At 44.3% G+C, this 24,429-nt stretch overlaps 1 protein-coding gene across 1 annotated transcript in view; it reads right to left on the reverse strand.

The window, feature by feature from the left end:
• LOC143818468 (uridylate-specific endoribonuclease D-like) overlaps positions 1-24,429 on the reverse strand; it is a 41,789-nt gene that overhangs the window by 13,587 nt on the left and 3,773 nt on the right. Inside the window, 4 exon segments of the mRNA XM_077299763.1 lie at positions 45-81; positions 83-159; positions 1,034-1,236; positions 4,918-5,080. Coding sequence (XP_077155878.1) covers positions 45-81; positions 83-159; positions 1,034-1,236; positions 4,918-5,080 — 480 coding nt within the window.

Genomic DNA, 24,429 nt, shown 5'->3' on the forward strand with positions numbered 1-24,429 from the left:
GGAATTTGTTTGGGAGTTTATTATTACCATATGTCTCTTCTTACCATGAAAAATGTGTTCAAATCCAGAGGAGTCCAGGGGGTCCTTTTGTGCGCGTGTATAATCCAAACCACATCTCCTTGAAGTCAGCCTTAAAGCTTTCAGTAGAAGTGTAATAACCTGTATATGAGGGCAAATGTCAGACACCCAATAGAAAATATTCTCCAGATTATTCTAGCTACAATGATAGGGATGTGACTCGTGGAGTAAGTTCGGCTACTTGACACTAGTAGGCGCTTACTGTATATTTATACAGTTTCCAATGAGTTCTACAGTATATCAGCAGAACTATCATCTGTATGCAGTGAGCTCCTCCTGCTAGTGGCTCCAGGTAGGTAGAATTTTATCAACTACAGCTCTATGCAGGAAAGTCGTGGATTTGGAGCCAAGTATCAAAACAACAGAGTTTAATTTCTTATATTAATACAGCATATTCTAAAATGAATCAGAACAGAAATATGGAGCAAAAAATAAAGCAGTGTTCATAGCAGTACTATTTTATTAACCCCTTTCCGACATGTGACCTACACATGCATTCTAATATTGGGTGGTGGTGTATGGAGTGGACTCTCAAGATTGGTTGGCTCCATACAGGGCAAAAGCCAGCTGTGCTATACAGCTGGCATGTGCATCTAACAGCTGAGAATCGTGAAAATGAAAAGAAAAATGTTTTACAAATATTAAAAAAATATAAAAAATGGAATCATTCAAAAATAAAAGTCAACATATTTTATTACTGCTCAGTCAATACAAACTATGAAAATGATAGCATTAATTAACCTATAAGTAAAACACCATTAAGAGAAAAAAAAAACTTCAGGTCATGAAGTTTTCTGCATCCATGAAAAGGAAAAGTGCCACTTTATAGGTTTATAGCTTTCATATGAGGCCCAATAATTTATTGTACCCACTAATTCAATTGTGACTGTTTGTTATAAGTTGTGTGTCTTTATTATTTTACATGCATTACGGGTGTATGAGTTTATATATTTACCTTGGGAAACGAAGAAGTTGGATAATATGCTGAACACTGTGGTCTTGAAGAGCTCATCTACAAAGGCATTTTGCTCTGTGACCTCAGCGCTAGGCACCGACTCGGCCGTTCCTGTGGTCCTTATAAAATTGTCAAGTAGAGCGATGAAGCGAGAAAAGGTTGGACGGGCGAACAGTTTGGCTTCATTCACATAGCTGAAAAGCCTGTACAAATAATAGAGTAAATAAAGAGGCAATAATGTCCATATTAGCAATGTCTTTCATGTGATTCTTTGGTGGAATTTGGATAAGCATATTATGAGAAGATATAACTTTTACTGAGATAAGAACAATATATATGAAGATCTAAAAGAAAAAAAGAAAAAACTTACACGTTGGAGCTACACTTTATAAAGGTGTTGTCCAGGGGATACAGTTACTATTAAAGGGGTCCAGACTAATTTAAGAAAATACTACTCACTCACCACTCACTTCTCACTCTGATGCCTACCAGGTCCTCATAGGTCTATACTTTCTGGTTCCTTCTTGACACTCTAGAAAGCCAGGGGATACCCATTCCGAGCTCTTTAAACTCTTTATAACCGTAAAAGGCTACATTATGAAGTAGCTACACATAGGTTCGTGGGATTTACAGTTGCTAAATTGAACTATTAAAATAGGTTTAAAAAATTAAAATGTGGCCTTTCTTTAAAAGATTTATAAATATATAAATAACACCCTCGGGCCCATACAAAAAGAAAGAACCTGTAATAGTCCACTGTATGCTAAAAAACAGATTTATGACATGCGCACTTTGTAATGTAGTCCGTTGTGTTTTACATTTATGGATTTATATATGTCTTGCCGGTCTCAAAAGTCAGAAAGCACATTTTCTTTGATACACACAGGACGGCAATCTGTCTGGCACCCGGATAAAGTATTTGAGACATTGGAATCTTCTCCCTTGATGAGTATTTCAAAGTCACCAGAGGACTGAGTAGCAGGACACCAAAGGTTTGGGTTTCAAGTGCCTTCCCCGTGCAATAACTGGTGAGACTGTTCTAATTTCTATCCTTTTGCTAGTGATAATGCAAATGGTCTCTCTATGTGACTAACAAACAAATGCCAGAAGGGCCTGTCTGGTCATGGGCCGCCTTGTCTGCTACGTTGTTTACAAAGTCGGTGTTCTGAAGACACCCATACTGTTAAGAGTTGTGAAGGAGCACAAAGTTGCTGACTCCGTCACTTACCCCAGCAGGCCACCGGTATCATTAGAAATATTGGTCTTGTAGAAAATCTTCCTTTCCCATATCCCATCTGGTTCATGGGGATGGGGACAACATGGGCCTGTGTGATTTCAAATGCCAGGACTGAATTTCAGCCCCAGTCCATACCTGGTGACCAATGTATGTTTAGGACATCCCCTCAGAAAAGGGATAATACCCACTAATTATGAGGTTATACCTATGAGAAAATGATACCAATAATAGGGTTCTGTCATTAAATCATGAAAATAATTGTACATAAATATGATGGAGACATTTACCCCACTCTGTGCTTAGTCAGAGGTACATATTACTAGTAAGTAAGTGAGCCTGAGAACGTCTCAACTAGAGCCAATGGATGAACTTTTTTTTAGGGACTCAAATAATGTCTCTATGACAGCACTATACCTGGGATACTTAATAGTTCTCAATACTGAATTTTTACCATTACTTGCACAAAAAAAATCTTGAATGGAGAACTAAATATATAGTAGACACCCTCACCTGATACATAATCTATCGATTGTGCCCTACACTAGGGACATACAGGAGCATGTCACAAAATTAGAATATCATCAAAAAGTTAATTTATTTTAGTTCTTCAATACAAAAAGTGAAACTCATATATTAGCTAGAATCATTACAAACAGAGTGATCTATTTAAAGTGTTTATTTCTGTTGATATTGATGATTATGGATTACAGCCAATGAAAACCCAAAAGTCAATATCTCAGTAAATTAGAATACTTTATAACACCAGATTGAAAAATGATTTTAAAATCCGAAATGTTGGCCTACTGAAACTTATGATCAGTAAATGCACTCAATACTTGGTTGTGGCTCCTTTTGCATCAATTACTGCATCAATGCGGCGTGGCATGGAGGCGATCAGCCTGTGGCACTGCTGAGGTGTTATGGAGGCCCAGGTTGCTTTTATAGCAGTCTTCAGCTCATCTGCATTGTTGGGTCTGGTGTCTCTCATTTTCCTCTGGACAATACCCCACAGATTCTCTATGGGGTTCAGGTCAGAAGTTTGCTGTCCAATCAAGCACAGTGATACTGTTATTTATAAGCCAAGTATTGGTACTTTTGGCCGTGTGGACAGGTGCCAAGTCCTGCTGAAGAATGAAATTTCCATCTCCAAAAAACTTGTCGGCAGAGGGAAGCATGAAGTGCTCTAAAATTTCCTGGTAGATGGCAGCGCTGACTTTGGTCTTGATAAAACACAGGTGACGCTCCCTCTCCCATCATTCCTTCTCTACGTCTGATTCAACAGGCATGATGACGTCACTTCATCCGTCACCATGCTGTGTCGGCAGTGGAGCTGCTGAGTAAAAATACTTCAGAGATCGGAGCCGCGGGGGAATGAGGAGAGGTGAGTATGTTTTTGGTTTTTTTAAATCAGCAGGTACGTGGTGGCCACAATACTGGTGTAATATGGGCTGCATTATACTATATATATACACTCACCGGCCACTTTATTAGGTACACCTGTCCAACTTCTTGTTAACACTTAATTTCTAATCAGCCAATCACATGGCGGCAACTCAGTGCATTTAGGCATGTAGACATGGTCAAGACAATCTCCTGCAGTTCAAACCGAGCATCAGTATGGGGAAGAAAGGTGATTTGAGTGCCTTTGAACGTGGCATGGTTGTTGGTGCCAGAAGGGCTGGTCTGAGTATTTCAGAAACTGCTGATCTACTGGGATTTTCACGCACAACCATCTCTAGGGTTTACAGAGAATGGTCCGAAAAAGAAAAAAAATCCAGTGAGCGGCAGTTCTGTGGGCGGAAATGCCTTGTTGATGCCAGAGGTCAGAGGAGAATGGGCAGACTGGTTCGAGCTGATAGAAAGGCAACAGTGACTCAAATCGCCACCCGTTACAACCAAGGTAGGCCTAAGAGCATCTCTGAACGCACAGTGCGTCGAACTTTGAGGCAGATGGGCTACAGCAGCAGAAGACCACACCGGGTACCACTCCTTTCAGCTAAGAACAGGAAACTGAGGCTACAATTTGTACAAGCTCATCGAAATTGGACAGTAGAAGATTGGAAAAACGTTGCTTGGTCTGATGAGTCTCGATTTCTGCTGCGACATTCGGATGGTAGGGTCAGAATTTGGCGTAAACAACATGAAAGCATGGATCCATCCTGCCTTGTATGGAGCATCTTTGGGATGTGCAGCCGACAAATCTGCGGCAACTGTGTGATGCCATCATGTCAATATGGACCAAAATCTCTGAGGAATGCTTCCAGCACCTTGTTGAATCTATGCCACGAAGAATTGAGGCAGTTCTGAAGGCAAAAGGGGGTCCAACCCGTTACTAGCATGGTGTACCTAATAAAGTGGCCGGTGAGTGTATATATATATATATTAATATATATATATATATATATATATATATATATATATATATATATATATATATATATATATATATATATATATATTACAAAGATTGAAATTTGCTATTACTGACGTCTGGGGGTTCGACCATTGGAACCTCCCCCAATCACACTAGACATAATTTACTCACAAATTAGACAATTCCCAGTCTTTAAAACTTTGAAATTTGAATATTTTACTTATTTTAGCTTTGTAAACTAACTCCAAAATACTGACAACATCATAAGCTTACTTTTGGCTTGCATAGTCAGTTCCAGAGCTGGTTTGGGAGCTGGATGCCTTATACTGGAGGTTGAGGGTTATATCACTGCTGGCGGCTTTGTTTACATCTGCGGAATACAACTGTTCTGCCAGACTGGCAATTTGATCATTGGTGGCAGCAAATACCGCTTGTCCTGGTTTTAGAAAGAAAAAGAAGCCATGGTTAGGTCAAGCTTGATGGTGAATTAACTTCATCTGGAACATTTATGTGTACACAGAGTCCAGATTAGTTCAAAAGGCTCAATAGTGTTATTTATTAGAGCTGTGAGATATTCCATGCTTTGCACATCTTGCATACACATTGTTTGATGGAGGTTGAGCCAACCTTCACTTACAAGCCATCAATCATCTTGTAGCTGTTGTCATGAGCAATTAGTGTTGTTTAACCCCTTCATGACCCAGGGTATTTTTGTTTTTTTCGTTTTGGTTTTTCGCTCCCCTCCTTCCCAGAGCCATAACTTTTTTATTTTTCAGTCAATATGGCCCTGTGAGGGCTTTTTTTTTGCGGGACGAGATGTACTTTTGAATGACATCATTGGTTTTAGCATGTCATGTATAAGAAAACAGGAAAACAATTCCAAAATTCCAAGTGCGGTAAAATTGCAAAAAAGTGCAATCCCACACTTGTTTTTTGTTTGGCTTTTTTGCTAGATTCACTAAATGCTAAAACTGACCAGTCATTTTGATTTTCCAGGTCATTACGAGTTCATAGACACCAAACATGTCTAGGTTATTTTTTATCTAAGTGGTGAAAAAAAGTGGCGATACCAAATGTGTATGTTTGATTTTTTTTAATTGTTTTATTTTGAATGGGGCGAAAGGGGGGTGATTTGAACTTTCATTTTTTTTTTATCTTCTTTATATTTTTAAAAACTTTTTTTTACTTTTGGCATGCTTCAAAAGTCTCCATGGGAGACTAAAACCTGCTATAACCCAATCGGCTCTACTACATACAGGAGATGATAAGATCACCTGTATGTAGAATTACTCACTTGCTATGAGCCCTGACCACTGGCAGTGACAACCATAGAGGTCTGCAGGAGACCTCTGGTTGTCATACCAACCCATCGGTGACCTGCGATCACATGATGGGGGTCACCAATGGGCAGATTTCTGGCACGCTTGCAGGAAGCGCGAGTTAAATGCCACAGAGTTTGACAGCAGCATTTAACAGGTTAACAGCCTTGGGAGGATCGCGATTCCTCCTTCGGCTGTTAGCGGCACATGTAAGCTTTTCAAAACAGCTGATATGTGTCGGAAAAGATGTGGGCTCAGCACCGGAGCCCACATCAAAGGGAGGGTGTCTGTCGTCGGCGTACATTTACGCTTGATGTCGGAAAGGGGTTAAATTAAAAAGGAAATCAAAGGAGAATCTTCCGACATTAATTTAAAAATTTGTAAGCATATTTTTCAAATTGTTTTAGAGAAAGTTATTAGTCCAAACATATAGGAGTATAGTTTATTTGAAGGGGTCCCTCAGAGGTGTGAATTAGGGTAAATTGATGTTAGCCGCAATTTCTCATCTTCCATCCATCTAAAAAAATACACTAAGAATAGACCACTCTGGGATATGGCGTAGGTGTGTTTCCAGGAGTATTTGGTAATATTAGGGATTCCCAGCCTTCCCTAAAGTTACTAGCAAGTAGGATTTTATGTTTAATCCTACCCATTTTCTAGGACCAAATAATTGGATAATGAATGACTGAACATTACGTAGCTCCCTGAAAAGAACTTACTGGTAGGGTTTCAAATAAATATAAAAGCTTTTGAAGCATGGCCATTTTTACTGCTGAAATATAAATTGCATTCCAATACTTAAAAGGATTGTCTGGTCTAAAGCTATGTGACATGCATACTCCTAGCCACATTCCAACTAGATAGGCACGGTGTAACGCCGCTGGGTTTATACCTTGTTTCTTCAGCGTTACTTTTGCATGTCTCTGCTTTAACCCTTGCTCCCCTCCCCCTAACTTGCAGGGATACTGTAGTCTGTTACCTGTATGAATGTGGCTCAGTTCCTTGTACTGCTGCGCAGCTGTACATGTGCTGTGATGTCTTTGCCCTGCTGCATGACCACCCGCATGTGCGGTCCCTGGCTGCCGCTGTGGAACCTATCCACAGCTTGCAAGGTCCTCTGCAGCTGGCGCACGACTTTCCACATGTGTTCAGGCTAGCAGTCACTGCCAGGTGCCCTAAGCCACAGTTCCTGTGCTATCTGTGCTGTAATGGTTTCTGTTTGTGCTTAGGGTGCGTGCGGCCACTCCTACCCTGCTTTTATTAGGGTTTGAGTGTGCACCTGTGTTGTTTTCCTCAGCCTATCGCTGAGGGGTTGCTTCTATATAAACTCCCTCTTTCCTGTTGGGCGTTGCCAGAGCATTGCATTGTGTTTCTGTGTCTTGCCTTGTGTGTGAGGTATTCAGCTCCCGTTCTGTCTGCAGTATGTTCTGGGAGAGCTGATACCTGTCTTCCGCCTGTTCTGGGGGCAGAGCATCCAGATCCGCCTATCCTGGAGGCTGCATATCCAGATCTGCTTGTGTTTTGCTTTTCCTCTTATTCTGGGGGCAGAGTACCCAGACCCGCCTATCCTGGAGGCTGCATATCCAGTACCTGATCCTGTGAACTGTGTCCATTGTGTTATTTTCCTGAAGTCCTTTTGTGTCTGACACCCCGCAACCAGTGACTGAACTTCAGGGCTCATCTTTTAAAGATGGAGTCCGGTGTTCTTGCTGAGCTCTTACTATGCTGTGCTCAGCCTCCCATGCGGTGCTAACCCCGTCGGGCCCAGTTCCAGTCCAGCGGTGCTTGCTAGGAACCTGATGACCACCGCTACCTGGTCCTGTGCCATCCGTGTCCCAGCCGATGACCTGGGCTGCCACGCCAGTGTCCCAGATGTCTATCCAGTATTCCTGATGTCCAGCCTGTGTCTGATGTCGTGATGTCCTTCCTGTGTCCGATGACCTGATGCCCTGGGCTGCCACGCCAGCGTCGCAGCCGATGACCTGGGCTGCCACTCCAGTGTCCTAGATGTCTATCCGGTATTCCTGATGTCCAGCCTGTGTCTGGTGTCCTGATGTCCTTCCTGTGTCCGATGTCCTGATGACCTGGGCTGCCACGCCAGTGTCCCAGGTGTCTATCCTGTGTCCAATGACCTGATGTCCTGATGTCCAGCCTGTGTCTGATGTCCTGATGTCCTGCCTGTGACCCGATGTTCCACCGGTTCCCTGGGGTCCACCCTGTGATGAAGTCTGTCCTGGGTCGGTGTCTGATGTTCTCCTGCAGAGCCAGTGCTATGCCTGAGGTCTGAGAGAGGCTGTTCTAGTAAGCCTGTGCCAGATGACCCTGGACTGCATCAACCCATGACGACCCCTGCCATTGTCTAATGTCTGTCCAAGGTCGGTGTCTGATGTTCTCCTGCTGAGCCTGTGCTGCAAAGAGAGAGAGGCCATCCTAGTAAGCCTGTGCCAGATGACCCTGGACTGCATCAACCCGTGATGACCCTTGCCATCGTCAGAAGTCCGTCTGAGGTCAGTGTCTGATGTTCTCCTGCTGAGCCTGTGCTGCGCCTGAGGCCTGAGAGAGAGGCCGTCCTAGCAGCCCATGCCAGATAACCCTGGAATTCATCAACCCGTGATGTCCTCCTGCCTTTGTCTGTTATCCTGAGACGTGTACCCTACTCTGATGTGTGGAATCGGGATCCTGACATTATGTTTTGTTATGTAGTGTTTTCATTTGATTAAACTTTGTTTCTTCATATCTGAAGTTGTGCGGTGTAATCTAGTTCTGCATATCGCCATCTTGTCCACATGCTCAGCTGCCACAGACCCTGCACACTGCCCTTCCCTAGTCTGGGTAGGTTCAGTTAACTCTGTGGTCCAGTGGGTCCACATTCCGTTCCCACTAGGGACGCTCGCCCCACGTCGTTATGTCTGGCGACGTTGAGGTGTCGGCTCGGCCGCGTCTGCGGTCGCAGTCACAACATACGGCCTTACTCAATGCTAGTGCATTGAGCGAGGCCGGAAACAGTCTAGTAGGAATCTGGCTGGGAGTTTGCATATCGCCTTCTAGTGGTTACATGACTCTGCACCAGAGAATCCTCACAGCGAGCAATGTGAGGATTCACAAGTCTACAGTCACATAGTGACTGCAGACTTGTAGCTTAAGACCGGACAAAAGCTTTAAAGCAAACTTGTCAGCAGGTAAACTACAGGCATTGTAAGATTGGAAGTGTTAATCTTATGAAAATGATACCTGGGGTGAAGAAATCCATCTTGTGGTTCTTGTTAATCAGTGTTTAAAGTTTGCAGCTAATGTTATGCCAGTGCTCAGGGGCAGGACTGTAGGCAGAGTCTTATCTTCCTGCATTAAGCTGAAAAAACAAGAAGTGACCTGCCCACAGATCGCCCCAAAGCACAAACTGTCATGGTTCCACCCTCAGTGTGCCTGGGATGCAGTTACTGACAGCTCGGCTGTCCAATCTGAGGTGTGCTGAAGCGGTCAGTACTTTGATCTGTTATCCACCTGGTATTCTGACCTCGGAACGTTACTTGACCACACTTTTGTCTTTTCCTTCTGTTTATGATGTACCTTCCTGGCTTATGACCTTGGACACCTTGACCTTTCTGACTCTCAATTTGGCTGTTAGTAGTGACTAGCATCACATTACGTCTGGCCAATATGTTTTTCTTTCTGACAAAATGGATCTTGTTCACACACTTTGTGACCAGGTGGAGAATTTGACACAGATGACTCAGGATCTGGCTAAGGATTGCCAGACTCTGGAGTCATCGCAATATTTGTTGAAGGGTCAGATAAACAAATTGATGAAAAACCACCATAGCCACCCACTGCCGTTAGTGGCTGTGATGTCAGTGCCCTCTGACATACAGTTGGTCTCTCCTGAACCTGTGATATCACCCTGATAATTTTTGAGGAGAGTAAGACCAGTTGAGGGTATTCAGGGAGAGTTGCATGTTATTTTTTACCCTGCACCCCTGGTCGTCAGGGAAGGAGTTCTAGCGGGAGGGAATAATCATGTCCCTACTGCGAGGGGGTCCTCAAAACTGGGCATTTTCTTTTGTCCCCATGTAAGGGGGACGACCGCACTGCAGGTACCTGCTAGCTGGGGCCGGAACTGTTGAGGCAGCATACCCTGTTCCCGGGGGGATGCCTGAGTGAGCTGGACCTTCCCCCTATTGCCTGGGGGAAGCCCTAGTGAGGTGGACCTTCCTGTAGACCCAGGAGGGCAGAGGGAGACAGGAGGAAAGCATGCGCAGCGAGGGGGGGATAAAAGCAGAAAGCACACGCCGCAGAGGTGTAGGGCGCCAACGGAGTGCAGAGCGGTGAGAGGTGTGCTCTGCTCCCCCTGCCCCCACTGGAGAGGGGGCCACATAGAGAGGGTGCCATCGCCTGCAGAGCCGTGCACACAGAACAGAGAGAAGGGACAGGCGTGCTGTAGAAGCCAGTGAGAGGAGTGCTCCGTCCTGGGAGCACCAGCGTGGCTCAGGTCAGCGTCCGCCATTGCCCGCCGCCAATAGTGGGGACCAGAGAGGGATAGACATGCAGTGTGTGCCCGGTGACCACCATAAAGCAAGGTGCCAGATACTTCGGGCCCGTGAGTACCGCGCGTGTGCCACCTGAAAGAGACCGGGTACGTGACCGTTATCTACACCTTGACATTGCCAGCTAATAATTGCCCTGAGACTTGTGACCTGACGTCATTAGTGATTATAGTTGCAGAGCCACAACTCCCCTCGAGAAAGCTGTACATGAAACGCACGTCGGGGATACCGGTCTGCACCTCACAGGTAATGTGCCTTTGCCACTAGTGCTGCATATATCTTACCGGGTCACCTACAGCCACATTTGTCCCTCATGTTTGCCTTTTACAGCTGCTAGTCAGCCCTGCCATTTCATTGACATTTTGCACTTGCACGGAGACACCTTATCCACATATATGATGTAATACTTTTTTGTTTAAAGTACATACGTTGTATCTATCAGTCACTTGATATATCATTGTGAATTTAATCTATTTTATAGGTCTCCTTGACCATTTAAAGAGGCTTCTTGCCCTTTCTGATACAAATTCTATTGATTTTTTATTCGCTACTTTTGCTGCTGTAGCTTTTTTTAGATCATTCTAACCCGTGGCACATTTTTCCATATTGGTCAGGCCAATTTCATTTTGTACTACGTGTCTTCACAGTTTTATTGTATTCTTGTTATCTGCAAAAAATCTTTTAGATACTCATTTTAAAAAATTACCTCAATAAAGTGTTAAAATTTTTTAAGGCAATAGCTTTTTTTCTCTTTCTGATGTATATACTGTTAATATCTTGTTTAACTCTTTTGCTCTCTGCGTGGAGTATTCCCCTATTACATTAAAACTGTTATACTTGTTAACCCTTGCTCTGCCTCCTGCCCGTCACTGCATCCCGTGTTTCCTGCAATTTTTACACCCACAAGCTCCAGAATGGTTTTCTGTTGACACCTTTTTTGACAGTTTAGGTCTGATATGCAGCTCTGGCAAAAAGTAAGAGACCACTGCAAAATGTTCAGCTTGTCTGATTTTTCTCTTTGTAGGTATATTTTTGAGTAAAATGTAAATTGTTCTTTTAGTCTATAAACTTCTGACAACATGTCTCTGAATTTCCAAGCAATAAATTTTGTTGTTTTTCTGAAAAGGAGAAATGGTCAAATTAAAAAAAACAGTGCTTTCAGACCTCAAATAATGCAAAGAAAACAAGTTCATAATAATTTAGAAACAACAATATTAATATTTTGACTCAGGAAGAGTTCAGAAATTAATTTTTTTTGGAATAACCATGATTTTAATCACAGCTTTCATGCGTCTTGGCATGCTTGCCACCAGTCTTTTACACTGCTTCTGGGGCAAGAATGTAAGCAGTTCTTCTTTGTTTGATGGCTTGTGACTATCCATCATCCTCTTGTTTACATTCCAGAGGTTTTCAATGGGGTTCAGGTCTGGAGATTGGGCTGCCCATGACAGGGTTTTGATGTGGTGGGCTCTTAATTTTTGCCAGAGCTGTATAACTAACCCGACAGAATCCAGGTTGCTGAGGCTAAGATCATGAACCTGGCACAAAGGGGGCCACACAGCTGAGGACTACTGTACTGAGTACCGTAGGGGGTCCACCTAAGTTCTTTGGAACAATGTTGCTCCCAGGTGCCAGTACCAAAAAGTCCTTTCCGAAACCCTCAAGGATGCTCTGGTCCTCCATGACGCCCCTTGTTCTCTGGTGGCGGCCATGACTCAGGTCATACAAATGGACCGCAAAATCCATGAGAACCACGGGCTGCTCGTTATACTTCCCCGAAGCAGGTCCATTTACCTGAGGTTAGAGTTGCCAGTCTTTGTGTTGCGGAGAGAAGATGGAGACAATGATGGAGACTGTTGGTAAAATATTTGAAGGGTTTCTGAAGGATGTTATTCTGGATTATCTCAATGAGAATAACTGTTTAACTCCATATCAGCATGGGTTTGTGAGAAATCGCTCATGTCAAACCAATGTAATCAGTTTTTATGAAGAGGTAAGCTATAGGCTAGACCACGGTGAGTCATTGGACGTGGTATATCTCGATTTCTCCAAAGCGTTTGATACCGTGCCGCACAAGAGGTTGGTACACAAAATGAGAATGCTTGGTCTGGGGGAAAATGTGTGTAAATGGGTTAGTAACTGGCTTAGTGATAGAAAGCAGAGGGTGGTTATAAATGGTATAGTCTCTAACTGGGTCACTGTGACCAGTGGGGTACCGCAGGGGTCGGTATTGGGACCTGTTCTCTTCAACATATTCATTAATGATCTGGTAGAAGGTTTACACAGTAAAATATTGATATTTGCAGATGATACAAAACTATGTAAAGCAGTTAATACAAGAGAAGATAGTATTCTGCTACAGATGGATCTGGATAAGTTGGAAACTTGGGCTGAAAGGTGGCAGATGAGGTTTAGCAATGATAAATGTAAGGTTATACACAGGGGAAGAAGGAATCAATATCACCATTACACACTGAACGGGAAACCACTGGGTAAATCTGACAGGGAGAAGGACTTGGGGACCCTAGTTAATGATAAACTTACCTGGAGCAGCCAGTGCCAGGCAGCAGCTGCCAAGGCAAACAGGATCATGGGGTGCATTAAAAGAGGTCTGGATACACATGATGAGAGCATTATACTGCCTCTGTACAAATCCCTAGTTAGACCGCACATGGAGTACTGTGTCCAGTTTTGGGCACCGGTGCTCAGGAAGGATATAATGGAACTAGAGAGAGTACAAAGGAGGGCAACAAAGTTAATAAAGGGGATGGGAGAACTACAATACCCAGATAGATTACCGAAATTAGGATTATTTAGTCTAGAAAAAAGACGACTGAGGGGCGATCTAATAACCATGTATAAGTATATAAGGGGACAATACAAATATCTCGCTGAGGATCTGTTTATACCAAGGAAGGTGACGGGCACAAGGGGGCATTCTTTGCGTCTGGAGGAGAGAAGGTTTTTCCACCAACATAGAAGAGGATTCTTTACTGTTAGGGCAGTGAGAATCTGGAATTGCTTGCCTGAGGAGGTGGTGATGGCGAACTCAGTCGAGGGGTTCAAGAGAGGCCTGGATGTCTTCCTGGAGCAGAACAATATTGTATCATACAATTATTAGGTTCTGTAGAAGGATGTAGATCTGGGGATTTATTATGATGGAATATAGGAATATAGGCTGAACTGGATGGACAAATGTCTTTTTTCGGCCTTACTAACTATGTTACTATGTTACTATGTTACAAGATCTCAGACTCTGTCAGTCTGTAGTCTCTCTGGACATTTTTCAAAGAATTGCCCAACTCGTCTTGAAGCTATCAAACCATTGGGAGAATGTCTGAGTCTGGGTGATGGCCGAGGAGGTCACCCAGACTCCCAGGTACCTTTTTCTTCCTCTGATAAAGTACTGATAAATACGGTGTTATCCTTCGAGAACCAGGAGTTTATCAACATTGGCGTTCATTGACTATGGGTCTGCTGCTAACTTTATTGATTGGGGACTGTTTCTGAAGTTAGGGTAAGGCTGGGGTCACACTGGTGACTAAAATGGACGAGTGCAATGCGATAAAAAATGGCATTGCAGTCGGACCAATGTTAAACTATGGGGCAGCTCCCAGCAGCCGATTTTTTGTCGGCCGTTTTCCTCGGTCTGAGACAATCACAGCATGCTGCGATTGTCACGGATACTCGGCCGACTCTCGGCTCACTCGCACCCATATAAGCCTAGTGTGACCCCAGCCTTAGGGACAGTTAGTTTAGGAAGACCCATTCAAGTCATCACCCTTGACAAGACACCGTTAGCTCACAATTTGGTCAAGAGAGCAATGGTGGATTTCACTCTCCAAGTGGGAGCACTCCACTCTGAATCCATATCTTGTTTAGTGTAGGATAATTTACCTGCTGGATTGGTACTGGGGTTTCTGTCATGATTCCCCAATGGCATGGGAACATCAGAAACACAAAATAACAGACTAGCCCTCGGGTGATGGAAACTCAAGCTGACCGTGACCTAAATCTACCACACAACTAACAGTAGCCAGGAAGCATTCCTACGGCTGCCTAGATGCCATGCGCCAGCCGGAGAACTAACTACGCCTGGAAGAGGAAGGAACAGACCTGGCTTACCTCTAGTGAAATTCCCCAAAGATGATAGTAGCCCCCACATATATTAACGGTGAGTTCAGAGGAAAAGACATACACAGTATGAAGGTAGATTTAGCAAAGCGAGGTCCACTTACTAGATAGAGGAAGGATACAAAAGAGGACTTCACGGTCAGCTGAAAAACCCTTTCAAAAACCCATCCTGAAATTACTTTAAGACTCCTGTGTCAACTCATGACACAGGAGTGGCAATTTCAGTCCACAAGAGCTTCCAGTAACAGGAAATGACAAACTGTAAACTGGACAAAAAATACAAAACAAAAAGGACAAGAGTCCACTTAGCTGATCAGCAGACTGGTAGCAGGAACATGCAACTGAAAGACTCAGGTTACAATGATGACCGGCAAGGAAGTGACTGGAGAGCAAGGCTAAATAGGGAACTCCCAAAACTGATGGAAGCAGGTGAGCAGAGGCAGAAAAGAACACACAAGTCTCCAGTACCACCAGCCACCACTAGGGGAGCCCAAAAAGCGGATCACAACAGTACCCCCCCCTTAAGGAGGGGGCACCGAACCCTCACAAGAACCGCCAGGGCGACCTGGATGAGCCCTATGAAAGGCACGAACCAAATCCGAGGCATGAACATCAGAGGCAGTTACCCAAGAATTATCTTCCTGACCATAGCCCTTCCATTTAACCAGATACTGGAGTCTCCGCCTGGAAATACGGGAGTCCAAGATCTTCTCTATAACGTACTCCAATTCACCCTCAACCAGCACAGGAGCAGGAGGCTCAGCAGAAGGAACCACCGGCACCTCGTATCTCCGCAACAACGACCGATGGAACACATTATGGATAGCGAAAGATGCCGGGAGGTCCAAACGAAAGGAAACAGGGTTAATAATCTCCAAAATCCTATAGGGACCGATGAACCGAGGCTTAAATTTAGGAGAAGAAACCCTCATTGGGACAAAACGGGAAGACAACCACACCAAGTCCCCAACACGAAGGCGAGGACCAACCCGACGCTGGCGGTTAGCAAACCGCTGAGTCCTCTCCTGGGACAAATTCAAATTGTCCACCACTTGTTCCCAAATCCGATACAACCGATCCACCACAGCATCTACTCCAGGACAATCCGAAGACTCCGCCTGACCAGAAGAAAAACGGGGATGAAACCCCGAATTGCAAAAGAAAGGGGAAACCAAAGTGGCCGAACTAGCCCGATTATTAAGAGCAAACTCCGCCAACGGCAAAAAGGCAACCCAATCATCCTGATCCGCAGACACAAAACACCTCAAATACGTCTCCAAAGTCTGATTAGTTCGCTCCGTCTGGCCATTAGTCTGAGGATGGAAGGCAGACGAAAAAGACAAATCAATGCCCAACCTGGCACAGAATGCCCGCCAAAATCTAGAAACGAACTGGGTACCCCTATCAGAAACGATATTTTCAGGAATACCATGCAAGCGAACCACATTTTGAAAAAACAAAGGAACCAACTCAGACGAGGAAGGCAACTTCGGCAATGGCACCAAATGAACCATCTTAGAAAAACGGTCACACACCACCCAGATAACAGACATCCTCTGAGAGACAGGAAGATCAGAAATAAAGTCCATCGAGGTGTGCGTCCAAGGCCTCTTCGGAATAGGCAAGGGCAACAACAACCCGCTAGCCCTAGAACAACAAGGCTTGGCCCGAGCACACACATCACAAGACTGCACAAAAACACGCACATCTCGAGACAGAGATGGCCACCAGAAGGATCTAGCCACCAAATCCCTGGTACCAAAAATTCCAGGATGACCCGCCAGCGTAGAAGAATGAACCTCCGAGATGACTCTACTGGTCCAATCATCAGGAACAAACAGTCTACCAGGTGGACAGCGATCAGGTCTATCCGCCTGAAACTCTTGCAAAGCACGTCGCAGATCTGGGGAAATAGCGGATAATATCACCCCATCCTTAAGGATACCTGTAGGTTCCGAATCACCAGGGGAATCAGGCTCAAAACTCCTAGAAAGGGCATCTGCCTTCACATTCTTAGAACCTGGTAGATATGAGACCACAAAATTAAACCGAGAGAAAAACAACGACCAGCGCGCCTGTCTAGGATTCAGGCGCCTGGCAGACTCAAGATAAATCAGATTCTTGTGATCAGTCAAAACCACCACCTGATGTCTAGCACCCTCAAGCCAATGACGCCACTCCTCAAATGCCCACTTCATGGCCAAAAGCTCCCGATTACCGACATCATAATTTCTTTCGGCGGCAGAAAATTTTCGAGAAAAGAACGCACAAGGTCTCATCACTGAGCAATCAGAACTTTTCTGCGACAAAACCGCCCCCACTCCGATCTCGGAAGCATCGACCTCAACCTGAAAGGGGAGAGAGACATCAGGCTGGCGCAACACAGGGGCAGACGAAAAGCGGCACTTAAGTTCCCGAAAGGCCTCCACAGCGGCAGAGGACCAATTGGCAACATCAGCACCCTTCTTAGTCAAATCCGTAAGAGGCTTAGCAACACCAGAAAAACCAGTTATAAATCGACGATAAAAATTAGCAAAGCCCAAGAACTTCTGAAGACCCTTTAGAGAAGTAGGCTGCGTCCAGTCACAAATAGCCCGAACCTTGACAGGGTCTATCTCAACAGAAGAAGGGGAAAAAATGTACCCCAAAAAGGAAATCTTTTGAACCCCAAAAACACATTTAGAACCCTTTACACACAGAGAATTCTCCCGCAAGACCTGAAAAACCCTCTTGACCTGCTGAACATGAGACTCCCAGTCCTCAGAAAAAATCAAAATATCGTCCAAATACACAATCATAAATTTATCCAGATATTCACGGAAAATATCATGCATAAAGGACTGAAAAACTGAAGGTGCATTAGAAAGGCCGAAAGGCATTACCAAATACTCAAAGTGGCCCTCAGGCGTATTAAATGCGGTTTTCCACTCATCCCCTTGCTTAATTCGCACCAAATTATACGCCCCACGGAGATCAATCTTGGAGAACCACTTAGCCCCCCTTATGCGAGCAAACAAATCAGTAAGCAGCGGCAACGGATACTGATATTTGACAGTAATTTTATTCAGGAGTCGATAATCAATACAAGGCCTCAGCGAGCCATCCTTTTTAGAGACAAAGAAAAACCCAGCTCCTAAAGGTGATGAAGAAGGACGAATATGTCCCTTTTCCAGGGACTCCTTAACATACTCTCGCATGGCAGCATGCTCAGGTACAGATAGGTTAAACAAACGACCCTTTGGAAATTTACTGCCTGGAATCAGATCTATGGCGCAATCACACTCTCTGTGGGGAGGGAGAGAACCAATTTTAGGCTCTTCAAAAATATCCCCAAAATCCGACAAAAATGCCGGAACCTCAGAGGGAATAGATGACGAGATAGAAACCAAAGGTATGTCCCCATGAGCCCCCCGACATCCCCAGCTTAACACAGACATAGTTTTCCAGTCCAGTACTGGGTTATGAGATTGCAACCATGGTAATCCAAGCACTAACACATCATGTAAATTATGCAACACGAGGAAGCGAATCATCTCCTGATGGTCTGGAGTCATACGCATAGTCACTTGCGTCCAGAACTGTGGTCTATTACAAGCCAGAGGTGTAGAATCAATACCCTTCAGAGGTATAGGAACTTCCAGAGGCTCCAAATCAAACCCACAGCGCCTGGCGAAGGACCAATCCATGAGACTCAGAGCGGCGCCAGAGTCCACATAGGCATCCACGGTAATAACTGATAATGAACAAATCAGAGTTACAGACAGAAGAAATTTAGACTGTAAAGTGCCAATAGAAACAGACTTGTCAACCTTCCTAGTACGTTTAGAGCATGCTGATATAACATGCGCGGAATCACCACAGTAGAAGCACAAGCCATTTTTGCGCCTATAATTCTGCCGCTCGCTTCTTGACAGAATTCTGTCACATTGCATTTTCTCTGGCGTCCCTTCAGAAGATACCGCCAAATGGTGCACGGGTTTGCGCTCCCGCAAACGCCGATCAATCTGAATCGCCATTGTGATGGACTCATTCAGACCTGTGGGCGTAGGAAACCCCACCATGACATCCTTAACGGCATCAGAAAGGCCTTCTCTGAAAATTGCCGCTAGGGCACACTCATTCCACTGAGTAAGCACAGACCATTTACGAAATTTTTGGCAGTATATCTCAGCTTCATCTTGCCCTTGAGACAGGGCTATTAAAGCTTTTTCAGCTTGAATCTCCAAATTAGGTTCCTCATACAGCAACCCTAAAGCCAGAAAAAACGCATCCACATTGAGCAACGCAGGATCCCCTGGTGTCAATGAAAATGCCCAATTTTGAGGGTCACCTCGCAGCAAAGAAATCACAATCTTAACCTGCTGAACAGGATCTCCAGAGGAGTGAGGTCTGAGAGAAAGGAATAATTTACAATTACATTTGAAATTCAGAAACCGAGATCTATCTCCGGAAAATACCTCTGGTGTAGGAATCTTAGGTTCAGAAATAGGAGTACGTATAACATAATCTTGTAAATTCTGAACCTTCGTAGCAAGATTATTTAAACCTGCAGCCAAACTCTGAGAGTCCATCCTTAAACCGGAGAGATCAGAGCCATTCAAGGATTAGAAGGAGAGAAAGGCAAGGCTGTAAATAGAGCAGAAATACAACTGAGCCAACTAAGTAGCAAACATGTGAGGGAAAAAAAAAAAAAAAAATCTACAGACTTCTTTTACTCTCCTTTCTTCTGCCAATTACTTTAACAGTGGCCGGTCATACTGTCATGATTCCCCAATGGCATGGGAACATCAGAAATACAAAATAACAGACTAGCCCTCGGGTGATGGAAACTCAAGCTGACCGTGACCTAAATCTACCACACAACTAACAGTAGCCAGGAAGCATTCCTACGGCTGCCTAGATGCCATGCGCCAGCCGGAGAACTAACTACGCCTGGAAGAGGAAGGAACAGACCTGGCTTACCTCTAGTGAAATTCCCCAAAGATGATAGTAGCCCCCACATATATTAACGGTGAGTTCAGAGGAAAAGACATACACAGTATGAAGGTAGATTTAGCAAAGCGAGGTCCACTTACTAGATAGAGGAAGGATACAAAAGAGGACTTCACGGTCAGCTGAAAAACCCTTTCAAAAACCCATCCTGAAATTACTTTAAGACTTGTGGCAATTTCAGTCCACAAGAGCTTCCAGTAACAGGAAATGACAAACTGTAAACTGGACAAAAAATACAAAACAAAAAGGACAAGAGTCCACTTAGCTGATCAGCAGACTGGTAGCAGGAACATGCAACTGAAAGACTCAGGTTACAATGATGACCGGCAAGGAAGTGACTGGAGAGCAAGGCTAAATAGGGAACTCCCAAAACTGATGGAAGCAGGTGAGCAGAGGCAGAAAAGAACACACAAGTCTCCAGTACCACCAGCCACCACTAGGGGAGCCCAAAAAGCGGATCACAACAGGTTTCCATGGTTGCAGATGCACATTCCTGTTACTGATTAGTGTCAGAAGGAGATTGTGAAATGGAGCTCCAATTGTTACAACAAATGTCTAAAAAACATACAAATATGCTCTGAAGGGTCTTCTGGGATACCTGAAGGACTTCGGAGATGTGTTCTCGGAAAAAGCGGTGGAGAAACTACCTCCCCATCGTTCCTATGATTTTGCTATTAATCTTATTTCTAGCTCCAAATTGCCAAAAGCTTGCCTTTACAATTTCTTGGGGCCTGAGCGGACCACCAAGAAAGAATATGTTAATGGAAGTTTATGGAAGGGTTGTATCTGTCATTCCTTCTCCCCTATAGCTGCTGGATTTTTCTTTGTTAAAAAGAAAGATGGGGGTCTCTGTCCTTGCCTTGATTTCCAAGAACTAAACAATATCATGGTTAAAAATACTTATCCACTTCCACTCATCCCTGACCTATATAATCAGCTTATGGGCGCCAGTGTTTTCTAAACTTGATCTAAGAGGGGCTTACAATTTGATACGCATCCGGAAGGGTGATGAGTGGAAAATGGCATTTTTAAAGTCTGAGGGTCTTTTTGAAAATCTTGTCATGCCTTTTCACTTATCTTATGCACCTGCTGTGCTTCAAAATTCTATGAATTATATTTTTTCTGATTGCATTGGAAGATATGTTGTGATTTACCTCCATGACATTCTAATTTTCTCACCAGATTTGGAGACTCACTAGGAACATGCCCATGTTGTATTACAGAGATTGAGAGAGAACTCTTTGTTTGCTAAATTAGAGAAATGTGTTATTTCTGCTCAGGAAATATCTTTCTAGGGGCTTATCAGAAGGGTTTAAGATGGACCCTGGGAAGGTGCAGGCAGTGTAATTGATTGGGTTCAACCTCGTGATCTTAATGCTTTGCAGCAGTTTTTGGGATTCACCAACTATTATTGAAAATGTATCAAGGGATTTTCACAGATTACTAAACCACTTATTGACCTTACACATAAGGGGGGCGAATATCAAGGTTTGGTCTCCAAGTACTATCAGGGCTTTTGAAAGATTAAAAGAATGTTTTAGGTCTGCACCCATTCTGATCCAACCTGATCTCCAAGAACCGTTCATTGTGGAGGTGGATGCTTCAGGGATCGGAGTGGGGGCAGTCTTATCGCAGGGGCCCAAAACTCTGACTAACCTGGGTACATGTCATTTTTTTTCTAAAAAATCCCCAGCGGAAAAACTATGATGTTGGGAATCAATAGTTGCTTGCTGTCAAATTGGCCTTTGAGGAATGGAGGCATTTTTTGAAGTGGGTGGTTCATCCAGTTACGGTCATCACTGATCACAACAATTTAGCTTGCATTGAATGGGCTAAAATGTTAACTCCTAGACAGGCCAGATGGTCCTTGTTTTTCTCTCAGTTTAATTTTTCTATTACATTCAGGCCAGGGTCTAAGAATGTGAAAGCTGTTGCATTGTCTTGTAGTCTAGATTCCATTTCTCCTCCAGAACTTCCATCCTCCATTATATATCAGGGTATTGTAATTTCTATGGTAACCTTAGAATTAGATGAGGAGATTCGTAAAGTCCAGTAGTTGGCTCCTTCGACTTCCCCAGGGTCCAAATTATTTGTGCCTGTGTACCTAAGATTGCAGGTGTTACAGGACTTTCATAATTCCGTCTTTAGTGGTCATCCTGGGATTACTGCTAGACATTTTTGGTGGCCGTCCATGAATAATGATATTAAAGATTTTGTATCTGCTTGGGAAGTCTGCGCACCTGCCAAAGTAAGGCCATGTGCACACGTTCAGGATTGTTAGCGTTTTTTTCGCGTTTTTTCGCTATAAAAACGTGATAAAAACGCGAAAAAAAACGCTTACATAAGCCTCCTATTATTTACAGGGTATTCCGCATTTTTGGTGCAAATGTTGCGATTTTTTCCGCGAAAAAATCGCATAGCGGAAAAAAAAGCAACATGTTCATTAAAAATGCGGAATTGCAGGGATTCCGCACACCTAGGGGTCCATTGATCTGCTTACTTCCCGCACGGGGCTGTGCACACCATGCGGGAAGTAAGCAGATTATATGCGGTTGGTACCCAGGGTGGAGGAGAGGAGACTCTCCTCCACGCACTGGGCACCATATAAGTGGTCAAAAAATAAGAAATAAAATAATAAACAGTCCTATACTCACCCTCGATGTCTTGCCGCCTCCTCGCACGCTGCCGTTCGGTTTCTGTACCTGGTGTGCGCTGAAGGACCTCGCCGAATGACGTCACTGTCCTGTGATTGGTCGTGAGCGGTCATGTGACCGCTCACGTGACCGTGACGTCACGGGAGGTCCTGTGCGCACAGACCAGCTATACGGAACGGACGCCGGTGAGATGTCTGGGTGAGTATAAGCATTTTTTTATTTTTTTTATTATTTTTAAACATTCTATCTTTTACTATAGATGCTGCATAGGCAGCATCTATAGTAAAAAGTTGGTCACACTTGTCAAACGCTATGTTTGACAAGTGTGACCAACCTGTCAGTCAGTTTTCCAAGCGATGCTACAGATCGCAGGGAAAACTTTAGCATTCTGCAAGCTAATTACGCTTGCAGAATGCTAAAAAAACGCGAAAAAAACGGAAAAAAAACGCAAAAAAAAAAATGCGGATTTCTTGCAGAAAATTTCCGGTTTTCTTCAGGAATTTTCTGCAAGAAATCCGCAACGTGTGCACATACCCTAAGTCATAGCCAGGCAGCTGGAGAATTGGCTCCATTGCCAATTCCAGAAAGACCCCTGGACTCATTTGTCAAAAGGATTTCATTACAGATTTGCCTCTGATGGGAAAACTGCTATCTGGGTGGTAGTTGATCGAATCAGCAAACAAGCTCATTTTGTTCCTTTGTCAGGATTATCTAATGCAGAGACTCTCTCAAGGATGTTTATTTCTCATATTGTAAGGTTACATAGGAACCCCCTGAACATTGTGTCTGATAGGGGAGTACAATTTGTCTCTAAATTTTGGAGAGCTTTTTGCAGTAAACTAGGGATTGACGTGTCATTTTTATCTGCTTGACACCCTGCAACCAATGGTCAGACTGAGAGGACAAATCAACCTTTGGAACAAATTTTAAGGTGCTTTGGGGTATCTCAACAGAAGGACTGGTCTTCGTTTTTATCTCTCGCTAAGTTTGCTTTTAACAGTCGCGTAAATCAATCTACCGGAACCTCACAGTTCTTCTGTAATTATGGTTTTCATCCACATTTTGGTGAATTTTCTAGGATTAGTTCTGAATGCCCTGGGGTGGAGGTCACCCTACAGAGACTGCTCAGATTCACCAAAAACGTAAGGCCGGTAGAAGACGGTCAGGGGTCCTGTTTTTAAGATTGCGGATAAGGTTTGGTTGTCGTCTAGAAACACTAAACTTAAAGTGCTGTCGGCAAAGTTGGGTCCAAAGTTTATTGGTCAATATGAATTCTTAGAAGTGGTCAATCCTGTGGCATTTAGATTAAAGCTTCTTCCATCCCTTCACATCCCTAACGAACTCCATAAATCCCTACTAAAGGAGTACCGTATATACTCGAGTATAAGCCGAGATTTTCAGCCCAAATTTTTGGGCTGAAAGTGCCCCTCTCGGCTTATACTCGAGTCATGATCGGTGGTGGGGTCGGCGGGTGAGGACTGTCATATACTCACCTAGTTCCGGCGCTCCTGTCGCTCCCCCTGTCTCCACGGTCTTCGGTGCCGCAGCTCTTCCCCTGTACAGCGGTCACGTGGGACCGCTCATTAGAGAAATGAATAGGCTGCTCCACCTCCCATAGGGGCGGAGCCGCATAATTCATTCCTCTAATGACGGTGCCGGTGACCGCTGACAGAGGAAGAGGCTGCGGCACCGAAGACCAGCTGTCCGGGGGAAGGAGCGGGACGCCGGGAGCAGGTAAGTATGTCATATTCACCTGTCCTCGTTCCACACGCCGGGCGTCGCTCCATCTTCCCGGCGTCTCTCCGCTCTGACTGTGCAGGTCAGAGGGCGCGATGACGCATATAGTGTGCGCGCCGCCCTCTGCCTGATCAGTCAGTGCGGAGAGACGCCGGGACGGGACGCTGAGGAGCTGCAAGCAAGAGAGGTGAGTATGTGTTTGTTTTTTTTTTATTGCAGCAGCAGCAGCAGCAGCAGCGTTATATATGGCACAGATTAATGTGGAGCATCTATGGGGCAACGGTGCAGAGCATTGTATATATGGCACAGATTAATATGGAGTATCTATGGGGCAACTGTGCAGAGCATTGTATATGGCACAGATTAATGTGGAGTATCTATGGGGCAACGGTGCAGAGGATTGTATAT

The sequence above is a fragment of the Ranitomeya variabilis genome, chromosome 3 (genome assembly GCF_051348905.1).
Source record: "Ranitomeya variabilis isolate aRanVar5 chromosome 3, aRanVar5.hap1, whole genome shotgun sequence".
NCBI lineage: Eukaryota > Metazoa > Chordata > Amphibia > Anura > Dendrobatidae > Ranitomeya > Ranitomeya variabilis.